This window comes from Prinia subflava, chromosome 16 (assembly GCF_021018805.1).
Source record: "Prinia subflava isolate CZ2003 ecotype Zambia chromosome 16, Cam_Psub_1.2, whole genome shotgun sequence".
In the NCBI taxonomy this organism is placed as follows: Eukaryota; Metazoa; Chordata; class Aves; order Passeriformes; family Cisticolidae; genus Prinia; species Prinia subflava.
The window spans coordinates 3,676,530-3,691,985 of NC_086262.1; the positions used below are offsets into that span (position 1 = coordinate 3,676,530).

The window sequence follows — 15,456 nt, forward strand, 5'->3', positions numbered from 1 at the left end:
TTCTATTTTATAGGCTCTGCATCTGTCACCCATTTTCATCTGAAAATATTCCCTTCAGAGGCCTGCTTGCTTGCAGTTCCTCTGGAACTCTGAGCACATTCCCATCCATTTCCCTCTGCAAGAAAGAGAACAGGAAAAAGAGGTAATTTTCAGCATCATCCAATTCCAATGGTTTCAAATCCATCTCCAGCTCTCCGTGCTAGCTGGTGATATATGTTTCACTGCAGTCTCCAGGGATTTCAGAAGCATATCTAAACTTATCTCTCATTATTTGGAAGAAAAAACCCAACTTGACTTTTATGCAAAGAAGAGCTATGACTAAATTAAGTAGCTTGGCCAACAGCTAGTGCTGAAGTTTCTGAGGGAGACAGAAAATTAAGGGGAACAAAAGCAACAACCAAACCAATGCACTCAAAGCCTTAATTTGGACTTGTTAACTGAAAAAGGTGCATTACAGATATTAATTTTTTGGTTTGAAAAATGAACCTGCATAGAAGGAGAGCTCAGCTGTGGCCAGGCTGTTTGCAGCCACTGACAAGCACACAGTTCACAACAGCCCCCACATGCAGCCTCTGATCCCAGCAGGAGTTTAGGAACCCTGGAAAGATTTGCAACATGAAGGGAAAGTGAGAGTCACACAAATTTCTTAGAATCTGAGAATCTCCCACCAAGAAAACAGCTTCTTATCAAACACAGACCATAATTAAATACAGCAAGCTGCCTCTCTAAACTGAAAATGTCCATCAAATGTGCACCATAGAAAATCTGTATTCTACAGGACAAACCACAAATCAGACATGACAGAAAACTCCCGAGTCTGAATACATTATCTTACAATTATTACAGCTGTCACCAACCACAGAATCACAACTGTTTATGTTGGACAGGACCTTAAAGATCACCTTGTTCCAAGCCTCTCCCATAGAGTGACTTGGGAAATTTAATGTGTGGATGCTCAAAAATGGAAGGTAAACTACATTAATCATCTTCCTGTTGAAACCCCCCACAAACTTTTACCTGGTTCCTTTATTTATTGAAAAGGTTCTGTACAAACATTTTGTAGTAAGAAATATTATTTTTAAAAAATGCATAAGGGAAAAACAAAATTCTAAAATACACACCACACTTTTACTATAAGAAAGGCATTTATTTTTTGAACAAACTTGTCAAATGAAAAGTTAAGGTGTCCAACTGCAGCTGAAAGAGTTGGAAAACCATGTGAAATGAGTAACTTGTGCCACAAAGTGCAGAAACCCCCCAGAACCACCACTCTCACACATCTGCACTCATCCAAAATCCCCACTGCCTGTTGCTGCATGGTTTTTCACTCCATGGAATTCCCTGTAATCTCCATTTATTCTTACCATCTGCACTACCCACAGCTTCAGCCATTACACTGAAATATGAACCAAAAAAATACATTTGACTCTCTTGAAGGAATTGGGAAGGCAGAGGCAGGAAAGATGGAAGAAAAATGATATAAAAAATACCTATGTCCTGTTGTTGAACTCCCTGTGCCTGGCAGTCTGACTGAGCTGTGTGTGCATTTCTAAGAACTCAAACCCACAATCCCCAGACTGGAAGAGCAGTCCTATGGCTGTTGGAGCTTTGCACCTGAGAGTTTTCTAGGGAGTTCACTTGTTACACTCTGGGATACAATTTATTGGGACAAGGATAAGTTCACACTGAAGAATAACTACCACCTCTAGGAATTGTGTGTGCAAAGCATGCAGAGACCTTAAAAGTCAAGATTTTCTTTAACATATCAGCCAAGCCAAAAAGAAAAAAAAATGCAACAACCTCAATGAGATTCACAGACTCCAAACATTGGAAAGAGGAGCATGGAATGTGCACCATTTGAAAATAACACAAATCATCCAGCACCTCGTGGGGCACTTACCCAACAGGGGAGGGAGAGACGGGAAGAGACCCCCAGAGCTCCTGGAGCAGGGCAGCCAAGGCAGTGCCCAGGGCAGGGATGGGCAGAGGAGGCTGCAGAGCTGGATGAAGGTCATGGAATGCTAAACCCCAGTAAATTTCTTCTACTAACACTGTTAACTATTACTACAGGACATTAATGTAAAACTCTCCTAATGTTTTCTTCCTAAGTGAAATAAGTCAAATTAATGAATTGAAAACATTTCTATGAAATGGATCCTTAGGATTTTTCCTACTTCGGTCAATGTCAAATAATGGGCAAAACAAGAACTTTAAATTGCTGTGTCAGGAAAGAATGAAGAGTTAGATGCTGGGCAAGGGAAAATGTTATTTAAACTTAGTAATTGGCAATGTTGCACTGATTTGTTAGCTCAAGCACAGACACCTATAACTCATTGAAATTCACCAGTCTGGGTTTTCAATCCAAATATTTGAACATTCCTAGCTATATAAATTTTTTTTCTTTCAGCTTGATTTAATATAAACAACAGCACCAAAATGTTTATTACAATTCACAGTAAACCCCAAGTATTGGATGACAAGGTAGCTAAAAATCAACAGAGTTAAAATTCCAATTTTCAAATTAAGAATGCAGGAATGTAGCTCAAATGCCTCTACAGCCAAAGAAAAGAGCTCTCATAAAACCCTTAAGGGCTTTTTACTTTTATTTAAAACACAAAGGATTAGCTTTCTAAAGCTTCCTTCGCAATTTAATTGGGCAAGTAAGTGTAACTTTTAAAGTAGTCCATCTGCCTGGAGCACAGCAGCTGTGATGGGGAGAACACTACTGCAATATTTGGATAAATTGTCAAACAAAACTGTGAAAAGTCTCTGGTAATTAGTGGATGAAATGAGAACTCGGAACTTGGCACTGGAATGTTGTTTGCAGAAACTGCTGGGCTTGTTTACTGTGATTCTTGTTTCCAGTGCACAATCAGCACAGACATTTCCATCACTTCATGCATATCACAGAAATAAAATTTGGTATTAATGCACATATTTATTTCCTCAATATCTTACATGACATTTCTCTCTGCAGTGAAAGAACTCAACACTCATTTTCTTCTAAAGCTTTATAATAGAGTAATATCACATTATTACTTTGTTTAAATTATATTACAGTGCCTAAAGGTTACCTGATGCTACATAACAGTTTGCTATATCCTGTAACAAGATCTTCCCCACTGCACCCATCTCCTCAATTCTTGTAAATTAAATATGGTAAAATCTGTGTAATACTTAAATAAAAGGTTCTGAGCTAATGGAGCCAGTAATGCTAATGAAATGACCAGTGAATTAAAAGGGAACAGAATTTGTTGTCAATTACCACCATGCTGGGAATCCAGCTGCAATCTTGTATTTAAATTTGAACACTCAAAAATTAACAACTTTTAAAAGAAAAAAAATCCGGGTTTGGTTCAAACCTCAATTTGCCTCCAAATTAAGAACTCACATTTGTATTGTTCAGTTTTGGATATTTCATCCGTAACAGAATTTAATGGCCATTTTCAAATTTGACTGCTTAAGTTTTTAAGATCTGCATTTGGGACCAGATTCAGGCTTATGATATTTTGTATATGTTGTATATAAACATATATATATATATGTCCATTTTTGAGCATTGTATTTCGTATGAAAAAAACTAAAGCCACTCCAAAATTGTAAAACATTTTTCAATTTCTGTACAAGAATCTCACTGCCAAAGTTACAGAAGCCGTGATGAGGGGAAGTTCCTAGGAGACAGCAGAAGAGAATCACACTGTTTGCCAGTTTGCTCAGCTACATCTGTTGTCTTTTTATTTTCAGGAAACGCTTTCTGCTACTCTGCTTCTTCTGGTTATTCAGCCTGGACCTCTGTCCTGTTTACAGAACTGAGGAAAGCCTTTGGATATGATCTCCCTTGTGTTTGCAAGAACGGCAGCAGCAACTGCGCATCAAGAACTTCTCTCACTGAATCCCACTGGATGCTGCATTTTGCCCTGGTCATAAGAGGTGACATTTTCCTCCCCAGTTTGGGAAGATTAGTTTCAACTGGACATTAAAAAGATGGCTGAGGAAGAAAAACTATCTCTAAAGAAAGCAATTCAGTTTGGTATTAATGGGTATATTCCATCAGTACAACTATGCACCAGAAAGGAAAATGCACCCAAAAGTTATTATGCTTGTTTAAACAACATGCAAATAAAACACATGTGACTGGTCCATCAGAAAACAAAACCAGCTGGATCCCTAATGGAGAGCTGCTGTCAAATGAGAGCTACAAGGAAAGCCATAGACTCAACCTTACCTTTAAATGAGTTAACTGAAACAGCCTGTTGAATTTTGTAATACAAAGACCATGTTAGCTGCAGGTAAAAGGATTCCTGCATTCCAGAGCTACAAGAAATCTTTCCTTAAATTTTGTATCTAATTTATCTTAGTTTTTGATCTAATCAGCAATTAAATTTGAAAGAGGATCCCTAAAGAGAACATGCCACTTGAAAATATACATAATAACAAGAAGAATGATAAACTCCAGGAGTAAGCTGTTAATTTGTGTCTTAGGAGCAACATTAATTTACAGGTCAAATGTCCAGTGAAATGGGTCGCAAAGAAACCCGTTACTTACAGACTTTAAATTGTGATTCAGTGGCCCAGCAAGACATGAAAATGCGACCAGTGCTACTGAAAAGGAACAGTCTGGACTCGGCAGATTTTGTGAGGCCCCCCCAGCACCGCAGGAGCAAATCCCAGCAGGTCCGGTTCAAGGACGACGGTGTCAGCACCAAGGCAGAGCTGGAAGCTAATCCTGCCCGAGACACAGCACTCACGACTGGAAAAACAGAAATATTTAGGGATCACAGTTTTTTGCTAACTCAGTCTCCAACTTTTCCAAGGGCTCACAAGGGGCTTCGGAATATTGCCATACAAACTTCTCCCAGCCTCAGGAAACACTTCCCGGTTTTTAAGAGGAAAAAGCTGACAGTCAGCAAATCACTGACAGAAATGCCAGCAGAGCCTGCAAACCCTATCCAGGTAAATGGCAATCTCTGTGAAGCAGACACTCTGTCCTCAGAGTTCTGCTACTTGAGGATAAGTAACCACTTGGAGGATGGATGCAGGAACAGGGAGGTGGGCTTGGGCCAAAGGCCATCAAAAGCACAAAGCAATGGGCCGAAGTTCTCAGATGATTTCTCAGAGTCAGACAAGACAACTGCGTCTACACAGGTGCCTGAATACATCCATGTGAGTTTTCCACAGGACAGAAACGTTCCCCTGGATGCCCCAGACACAGCCCCAGTTTTGGGTAATTCACTGCATTCTTCTACCGTCATCAACAGCAACGAAAGTCATGAAAACAGCACACTGTCATCTGATTCTGAAAGAGCAGAGCCTTGCACAGGCAGTTCTGCCAACTGCAGCGAATGTAACCCCCACTCTGCTGCTGCTGAAGTGCACAAAAGCGATTCTGAGCAGCCTGGAGCCGCTAAAGATGCCAGCAGTAAGGAAACGACTCCACTGTCACCCCCATCGAATCACAGCTCATCTCCTTGTTTCCTCAGAGACTGTCACCAGGCAGGAGAGCACAAGGCAGATCCCGGCTGCCTGACACTACCAAGGGATGATGGCCCAGCAGTGCCACTGGCCAGCAGCAATGCAGCAAAACCATGCATGCCGTGCAATACTGAAATGGAGAAAAATTCCACCCAGTCAGATGTTTCCCAGTGTAACAGCTGTTTAGAAGGATTTCACATAAAGTCTTATCCGCCAAGGAATGAAATAAACCCGCAAAGCAACAAAGAGATTAACGAAATAAATCAAATGCACTTGGCACATGGTGAACTCTGTGCCCTACAAGGCAGGCTGCAGTCTGTAGAGGAATCCTTGCAGTCGAACCAGGAGAAGATTAAAGTCCTTTTGAATGTAATCCAAGACCTGGAAAAATCCAGAGCCCTCAGTGAAGGGTATGGTTCATTTTTAATATTAGCAATTCATCAGAAGTGTAAAGTAGATGTTAGCATTCTTTTAACCTTTGCTACTGACAAACACAGCTCTTCATAGTTAAAGATGAGTTGGCAGAAATGTACCTTACACCCTTTTAGTGGTATTTGGGCCTCAGCAGAGAATCAAGTCCCTTCATAGCTTGGCTTTAGCTGACACTGCCTTTACAAAATCCAGTGCAAGACCCAGCTTCACAACTCCATTTTTCATTTAGATTTAGGGTGTTTAAAGCACAGCAAGGTCAGACACACACAGAGTGCCAGACTGAGAACTAAGGGCAGAGCATGTGAAGGCTCTGAGCAAGAACTCACTTCAGACTCTCAGGTTTCAGTGGCTCCCTTCTGCACCTCCATAACGATGTAAAAACCCTGTATTTATTGTCAGTATGGTGACACAGGGACTGTGCCAAGGCTGCAGGTATCATTCGTGCATTATTATGCATTATAAATAATAATAATACTATAAATGTAACTAACGTGTAAAGATTGGACAAAGCTAAAATAGAATTTTAAATATTTTTGTGCTCAAAACAGGTTTTAGAATGTCCTAATAGAGCTTTCCAAACTATCAACACCATCTCTTACTTAGAGTAATTGCATCTAGGACACACTTTAAAGTTGTTTTCTTGTAAAGTAATATATCCTTCAAACAATTTATCTTTGAAAAACTCAGATATAAATCAAGGGAATAAAGGTTCTGTTTCATTTTCTAAAGAAAAAAGAACATGAAGAGACTATGCTACCACAAATTTAGTCTTTAGCACAGCCATCTCATGCATGTAGATAAATCAATTATGCATGCAGAACGGCAGTCTTAATTTTAAAATTAGATTGTGTGTATCGGTTGTAATTACTGATTACAATAATGACCAAATCAGGTAATATTCCACATTTCCACAAACTGTGCAAACAGCAGAACAAGAAGGCTGCACTGAGGGGTTTGTGCAGGTGCAGCTGCAGAAGGAGCCCCGAGCCCGAGGCTGCCGTGCTCACAGCACCCAGCACCAGGGCTTTGCACTGGTTCCCACGTGGGCAGAACTCTCAGGATAGAACCAGCCCAGGCCACAACTTTATATACCCCAATTTTCTTACAACTTCTCAAGGAAAAAAAATTTTTAAATAATTTTTGAAGATTTTTTTTTCTTTTTCCAAGTATTTTAGCTTGGAATTGAAGCTGTATTTCTGTTGAATAACTTTCCAACTCAACAATTCAAATAAGAATTTACACTCATTAAAGATTTAAAATAATATAAATCAAATTGGCATATGATTTTACTCCATAGATATTACCTTTTTTTTATCTGGAAAAGTGAAACAGTTATGTCCATCTAGCTGTTACCATGAAAGTACTCTCATTAGCTTCCACTCTGCCCACATAAATACTTGTTCTATAAAACATTTTCCCCATACAATTCAGCTCCAGCTGCCCTCCCTCAGAGGATTGTTCCATGTGATTTTCTAGCACCAAATTTGTAATAGCCTAAACACAAGAGACAAAATCCACGTTGACAGACTAAATGCAAAAATGCAAAAAACATTTACAGCACTCCAAACCCCAAAAATTCAGGTAAGAGGCAAGATTCGAGGCAGGGATCCAAGTATGTCTCAAGCTTTAGCAGTCATTTCTCTGTTGTAATCTTCATCCTGACACCACCTGAGTGTGGTTCCTTAGGAAGGGACAGAAAAGAACACCCACTCCTTCTCCCCTGCATGCAGTTCTCTAGGGGAGAACCTAAGTTTCAATTACATTTGCAAATCTGCCCATAGCGAAGACTGATTTGCAGAGAAGCACAGCCAGATTATCCAGCAATATTTATAATCCATTTCTGTTCAGTTACCACATGGTTGTAAAGAAAAAAACTGTCTAATATCTTGAAATGTCACTGTGAGATTCAAGGAGAAGCTTCAGTCCACCTTGGCAGATTCATCTCACACTGAATGTTGCAAGCACTTGCATTGATAGCACAACAATGCACATGAAGAACTCCCATTTTTCCCAAAACAATCAGAAAATTATTTAGGTACCAACTATCTCCCCTAATTCAAACCAAACTTGCTAAATGTAAGTGTTACACTTTCTTCAGACATAATGAGCCACCATTTCCATCTGTTTCCAATGCAGACTTCTGCATCATAAAAATATTTCAGCTCTAGGTGGTGTTCAGCATGAAAACTCACTTTTCTTGTTTTCTCAATGCTACAAATTTGTAAGTTATCAGCAGTAAAAATCTGACTTGGTCATACTCAAATAAGGAAACATGAAAAGGGAAGACTGGAAAGCATAAGGACAGAGATCAGATTGATTCAGCAAATTGCATGGATTTTGAAATACTTGAAAGTGTGTTTGTTAGAAGCAGTCCCATGTCTGAGAGCTTTCATAAGCAGTATTCATGCAAGAACCAACAACCAGAACTCCTAACAGCATGAGGTGGGAAAGGTGCAAGACAAGGCTCATGGGGTTTGTGTGTTTTTAAAGACAGCTTCCAAATCAGAATTTGATACTAGAATTTTTTAGCAGGGCTAACAGAAGTGGTGAGCAGAATGGCTTTCATTCATAAAAGGTTCAGAGCTCTGTCATCATCTCTAACCCCACATCTCATGAACTGCTGTCTGTTCCAGGCGTAACTTCTACCACACTGGGCAGGACCTCAACAACTGCAGCACCTGTCAGAACACGGCGTGCATCATTTACAGGTACCTGTCCCTCACACAGACCTCTCCTGCCTGCATGTGTCCCCAGGAGCACAAAACAGTGTTCTGCTCACACCTTTAAAATGTCTCAGCTGCGACTAACTCAGTTTTAAGAAAGAACCAAGTGGTTTGTATGAGGTGCTTGGTTTGTTCCCCTAGCAGAAAACAATTCCCAGTGGTGTTGGCTGAAAGGAAAGGGGAAGTGGGCTTGGGAGAATTCAAACAGAAACTTCCCTCGAAACCATGCTTTGAAAACCTGTCATGCCATTTCTGATGATGAAATTCCTCTGTGTGATACATTTTCAAAGCTTGGGTTTCTGTAAGAATTTTAGGTCTTGGAAAAGAAGCTCTCAGTTCTCTGAATGCCAGTGAGTTACAGCTACAGTTCATGTTAGCATGCAAAACAACCCCAAAATTCCCACACTTTTCACCTCAGTTGTTGTTATTTTCAGAGAGTGTAGGCTCCTTCAGATTTGAAGTGCAGTTTATGCTAAGCTCTGATGGCCAGGAAGGTTTGCAGGGCCGTGTTCTGGGAGCTGCACACGTTTGAAATGCTGTGTCTGTCCAAACACACTGGAGGAGCCTCCAGCTCTCCAGACATCACCCCAAAGCCAGCAGGTACAAAGCCTTGCTTGGACTGCACATTCATCCTGTCCTTTCAGCAAGGGGATTTATAAAGGCACTATCTCATCTCTGCAAGCTCAGTTATGCAGCAGAAAACCCACACCATGGGTTACTTGATTGCATTTACAAAAATTAAGAGTAAGAGAATTTCTCTTTGTGGCCAAAACCTTTTCTTTCATTTCAAAGAACATGGCAGACCATTATATTTAACAGTTTATAATCACTATAACTTTGATTTTTTTAAAATGGAAATAATTAATAGAAAATACTCCCATGGAAGTGTTTTTTACAGTGCATGTTCTGCATGAACCAAATTTAGTAAAGAGCTTAATAAACTTAACAAACAGCTCTGGAACCTATTGTGCAACATGCAACTTAGTGCCATACTGATGTCCTAAACCTCTGGTAATGAAATTTCCAAGCAATTAAAAGCCACAACTCCTCTGAGACAAAGCTGTAGGTCTTTTTCAGAGCCCCCTAGATACTGGGGGAAGTTACATGACTTATCCAAGAGCACAAGTTGTATCCATAAAAAAAAAAAAAAAAACAGATAATTTCCTTTACTTGATCATGGTCTCAGAATAATCCCTGTGTTTATGGGACTAGGCATGAACTGGTCACTCCCTAGAATTTATGTACAGACCACCCTTGACCACAGGATGCCTTCTCTCTTCAGAAAAATACCCTGTATTTTTTAAGTTTACATGGTTTTGGTGCAGGATTGATCTTGAACAACAAGCACCATCATTCAAAAGAAAGAACACGGGAAATAAGAAAACATTCAGGGCCCTTTTTGATTTACCAGGTAGTTTGCAACAATAATGGTGCCTGGAGGCTCACCCTGCAATGATTAATAGAACATGTACAGAACACAGGTGCTCTAAAAAATTTCTATTTTTAAGAGACAAAGAGGAAACAGTAAGGAAACAATAGTTTTTGATTTACAGAGGTGTTCCACACGATGTGGTTATGAAAAAAACATTCTGAGTGACTAATATTTGGAGTTCAGGAGGCAATATTTTGAAAGAAGCAATTGTTGTCAGTGTTTGCTCCAGACAAACATGAGCAAGTCCTGTGTTCTATGTGGCCTGATATGTCCATGCAAGTATTTTCCCCTGAGACAGCTTCACGGTTGTGATTATAAAATCAAGTGTTTCATCTTGCTCCCAGTTTTCCTCACTCCTCACTGATGCAAACCCTGCACATGCAGAGTGCTGGGCTGCTGTCACTGAAGCATCTTTTATCACACAGTCCCCGAGTCAAACAATGCATTAATCTCACAGAAATCCCCGTGTGGATTACACTGATCACTAAAGTAATAAAGAGCTTTTCAGCCTAACAGTGACTGTAAATTTGGCTTTATTAACTACCCAGCAGGGATTCCAGGCTTGGGATTTTCCATCTAGATGGTGTAATAGAAATGTTTGTATTGTGATAAACAAATACAAGTCGCTACCAAAACCAGTTATCATGGGCAGTATTAAATGAGGACTGAATTAACCTCTTGCCTCTAGAGATGATATCTCCAACACTAAATTAAAAACACTGAAGGGTGGAGAAAAGGAACATGAGCAGATGCTACCCTTATGTATTCTATGAACCCAACATTTAATTCTCCAGCATCCTTGGTCTGTGAATATTGAAAGGTATTAAGTTGCAGTTTTAGTAATAAGCTGATAAAATGCAAGAGGCACTGATTTTATATCACTTCCTTCTGCTTTTTTAATATTTATTATGCATTGCTTCTTGTTCAAGAGATCCTTCTACTCTTTTCTAAATGAAAATAATCTCCCTGCTTTCTTTTTACATGTTGTTTATTATACTATATATATTATTTCATAAAAAATCCCAAGACACATGAGTTAAGGGAAATGAGCTTCTAGTTTATTTTAATATACTATTTAATGAGGTTTATGGATTTTATATAAAAACACAATTAAAAGTTTTTAAAGATTTGCACATTTACTAACTATACAGATTTCCTCTGATCAGTTCCAGAACCAGCCTCAGGGCCTTGAAGTGACATCCCAACCCCCTTAAATTATGTTTTTTTTCCCTCCCATCAAGGCAAATACAACATTTCCACTCTCCCCTAAACCTCCTCCAACCTTCACAGCAGACATGGCTGATAAACTCACTCTCCTGGCCAGGAAAGATGCTTGAAATAAGGAAAATGCACACAATACTGGTTAACCCCTGTCCTCACTGACTCTTTTGAACCTTACATCTCTTTCTGTGCACTCATCTGCTGTTATCTAATTAACATCTTGGCTCTGGTTTGACATCAATAATAATTAGGGCTTTCAACTGAGGAAATGAGTTCTACTTTCCTCTTAACTAACACCACTTATCTCAAAGACTTACATACTGGCTTAATGTCATATCTTTTTGTTCTGTGTCCTAGTGGGGGACACTCACATTTAACAAAGTTAAGCATGTGAGAGTCTTTAATTACAATCATATGACAGATTATGTCATTTGATTAGATTATGTTAGATTAAGGGATCAAAATCTGACCTTTGAATAAAAAGTATTGAAAGGTCATCCTAGTATTTTTTCCTTTTTGTCCCATTGCTTTGGGCACAATGTTGGAGTTCTTAACTCACATGAAGTAAAATTTTTCACTCAAAAAAATATTAAGAGGTGAATTTCTTTTCAAAGGAGCAACCCCTAATCCCCTTGTGTTTACCCCAGGCTGTATCATTGAATAAGACCAAGTTATTCTGAGGAGGGAAGCAGCCTTTGACAATTCTTTAAAGGGGGAATTTTTCATTTACTACCATAGGTCTCTCCATTTTTTCCCATAGTGTAGAATATGACTTCAGACAACAAGAAGGAAGATTTCATCAGATTTTGAAAACACTGGACAATGCAGAACAAAATCCAGCTCCAGCTTCACCTCAGAAGCCGCCACCTGATCCTCCAGCTCCCGAAAAAAAGGAGTTAAGGAGAAAAACAAAAAAGGTGAAAAGAAAATGCTTCTGGTGGATTTGACTTCCTCATGCATCCTTTTACATTTCAAAAGACACTAAAACAGAAAGAGCTTGAGAGCACACACCTGAAAACCTGCTATTATGAAATCACAAAGGTTAAGAATGTTTAATTAAAGTATCTGAAAAATCAAAATAATTGAATTTAATTAAATCAGCTCACTGAATAAGGGTGCATGAAGATACCATTTTCAAGAAAAGGAATTGTTTCTTTCGAAAGGAAGTTCTCATTTTTTTCCAAGGACACTTTCATATGCTTTGTAAAGACCTTTTTTTCAAATTTCCAAAAATAACAAGGTTTAAATCTCTACTTTAAAAAACAGTGGTAGACAAAGCTAAGCATGTCACACAGTCTTCATTTCCCATTTATAAGCAACATGGACTAAAAGGAAAAACTTCATTGAGCTTTGAACAAACCACATCATCAAGAACAAGTTCAGGGAAACCTAAATTGTTCAGACAAATCTCTCCTCAAAGGAGACAATTATAATTATTCCATGTCCCCACTGAAATATTTTTGTTGCTGTCATCTAATCTTGAGCAACAAACAAAAGAATTTCAGGTTAAGTTTTGACTCTACCCTTTTCTTTGTTCTATACAAAAAGCCACCATTTAGAAGTTTCATTCATTTAATGGACTTCTCTGAGAAGAATTGGGGAGTTGTAAAACAAGAAATGCCACAGTAACTCTTGTCTTAAACCCCTGCTCAAGCAAGGTCCAGATCAGTGAATCTGAGCTGTGAGTATCCCCAAAGGAATCCTCAGCTCCTTGGGGAAGGCTGCTCCAGGGTTTTTCCGAACATCTAATCTGAATTTCCTGCCTTCTGATGTGTGTCCATGACCTCTTGCTCTAAGTACCCTGCAAGAAGCTCTCCATGGATAAAGGGACCTCTCTCCCGATCTTCACTTCTAAAAGACTGAACAAACGCAGCCTCCACTGGCTCTCCTTGCCCATGCTGCAGCCACACCATCCTGTGGTGCCCCTCCCGTGAGCTGATGTCCTTCCCATGCCTGGAAGCCTAAAACTGGGGGATCCCTCAGAGGTCATCACACAATTGCTGGACAAAGAGGAATAACTATTTTGGCTACTGTCTAACTGAATCATTTGCCCAATCTATCCATTTAAGACTTGTATTGCTGTACCAAAATATCCCAAGTTTTTTTTCGCCTTAAGATGTAAATTAATATATGATAAAAAAATGAACATAAAAATGATATTTAGTGAACTGATCTGTATTAGACACACAGAAAAAAATTATATATGCTGAAAAGACTTTATCAAATGTCAATGCAGCTACTTCTTTCCTCCAAAAATACTCAAGTCACCATTAGCACAGGGTGTGCCAAAGGAACCCAGTTTATGATTGGTGATCCTGTTACTTTCCTCCTGAAAACATGATCACCTTTCACATGGAGGGCAGAGGGGAAAAGATTTTCCAAAGCAAGCTGAGTGGAATGTACTGCAGACCTTTTCTTAGAAGTGGCCCTGGTTCAGGGTATTCCATAGATTAATCCCTGCATCTTATTTTTCTAAGTCATCCTGTATGAATTGTGCAATGTTAGTTTTAAATGTCTGTACACTTTTTGTACACTTCTGTGTTCCTTGAATTCTTAGGGTTAATGAAACATTTGAAAATACATTAAAAACAATTTTGCACAGAAGAATTTTGTCTGGAGGAACTAATTTCTTTATTAAATGAATCTTTTAGAAGAAAGTATGCAATATGCCATGGCTTAATTTATCAAAATTCTAAAGGACTGACACTTCAAAACCATTTCCATGTTAATTTCAGTTAGCACAGAAATGATGGGAACAAAATTGTTGTTATGTTAGAGGCTTTTCAGAAGGAAATTAACTTTTTACTAACATATCTTTAGAGGCCTCTAGTGAGACAGAAAAGCTCTTCAATAACAGGCTGTGGTTGTAAAAAAGGTAAGAATTAAATGACTCCATCAGAACACATCACCATGTTACACTCGAGTACATGCACTGCTTGTGTTGCTGTGCTAACAGCATTCCTTTTTTTGCGTTATCAATTCAATAATTGATGCAGTGAAGTATTTATTAGAGTATAAGTTATTCTTGTGTATTAAAATAACATTTTAGGACAATATCCCCTGTGGTAAAGTATAATAATAAGCAACACCAAGAGCTTTAACATTAGTAAAACCAGCAAGGTTCTTTTTCCTGTATTGAACTCATTTTTAATAATTTATGATACAAAAGCAGTATCTTTGCCTTTCTGTCTTTTTGTGACAAACACAAAAAGTGCTCATTTTCAGCTATCTGATTTGGGGGTTGCCCACATAATGCATATGATGCCTTCAATTTCTTTTCAAAGGATCCAGATCACTTAATTAAACAAACCACAGCACTTTGGTTCACCACATAGCACCAAGCAGTTCCTGGGGTCAGGAGAACTATGCAAAACAGAAATAATCTTTTCAGTTTAAGAAAGTCCAACCAAATGCAGCTACAAGTAAGGCTCTAAGTCTTTCTTATGACCTGAAGAAACATTAATACTCATACAAATCTGAAATACACTGATTTAAGTGCTTACAGGTTTCATATTTTACCTCCTGAGCTTGATGGGATCCAGAACCCATAACTAATTTTTAATAATTAATAACTCATTTTTAATCTTTAATCTCCCAGTCACAATTAGTTTCTCTTTTCTAGATTCCTGAGTTGGTGGGTTTTGATTTCTCTCCCAGTCAGTAAAGCCTGGATTATCCCCGTGTGGGTATGAAATTGTCCTTGTGACCTTTGCACAGAGCAGCAGGAGGCAGGGCAGGTTCCCAGCCTCAGCCAGGCAGGAACATCCACTTCTCTCAGCCTTCCCTCTGCCCAGAGTCTGCAAACTCACCCCCTGCAAGGCATCTCTTTTCCCTGACAGAAAATATGGAATTCCAGCACTGTGAAAATATTTTCCTTCAGTAAGGCTGCACAGAGTTTTTACCCCCAGCCATTCCCACAGTGCTTGACAGTCAAAAGGTTTTCTGCATCAAAGTAGACAGAAAACATTGGAATAAAAGGGTTTTATCCCACAAAAAGTGGTGGTGGGGAGGTGTCAGTGGTGGAAACTCCAAGAACAGGAACAGGGTAATGCTGCTTAGCTGCTGTTCTGTTTAGATTTTAAAATGTGCATGTCTTGGCAACATAAAATAATTAAAATTTAAAGTTTTGTGACACATAATTGGAGAATCTTCCCTATATGAAAATATGATATTGGG

The 15,456-nt window shown here is 39.0% G+C and overlaps 2 protein-coding genes across 3 annotated transcripts in view; one reads left to right on the forward strand and one right to left on the reverse strand.

The window, feature by feature from the left end:
• The window catches only part of DOCK2 (dedicator of cytokinesis 2), a 158,838-nt gene that overhangs the window by 77,600 nt on the left and 65,782 nt on the right, over positions 1 to 15,456 (reverse strand). The gene's annotated exons all lie outside the window — the stretch shown is intronic.
• On the forward strand, positions 4,450 to 13,819 carry INSYN2B (inhibitory synaptic factor family member 2B). The gene is made up of 3 exons (XM_063413650.1): positions 4,450 to 5,882; positions 8,538 to 8,612; positions 12,041 to 13,819. Exons 1-3 carry the CDS (start codon positions 4,507 to 4,509, stop codon positions 12,225 to 12,227), a joined length of 1,638 nt encoding a protein of 545 aa, XP_063269720.1. The 5' UTR covers positions 4,450 to 4,506; the 3' UTR covers positions 12,228 to 13,819.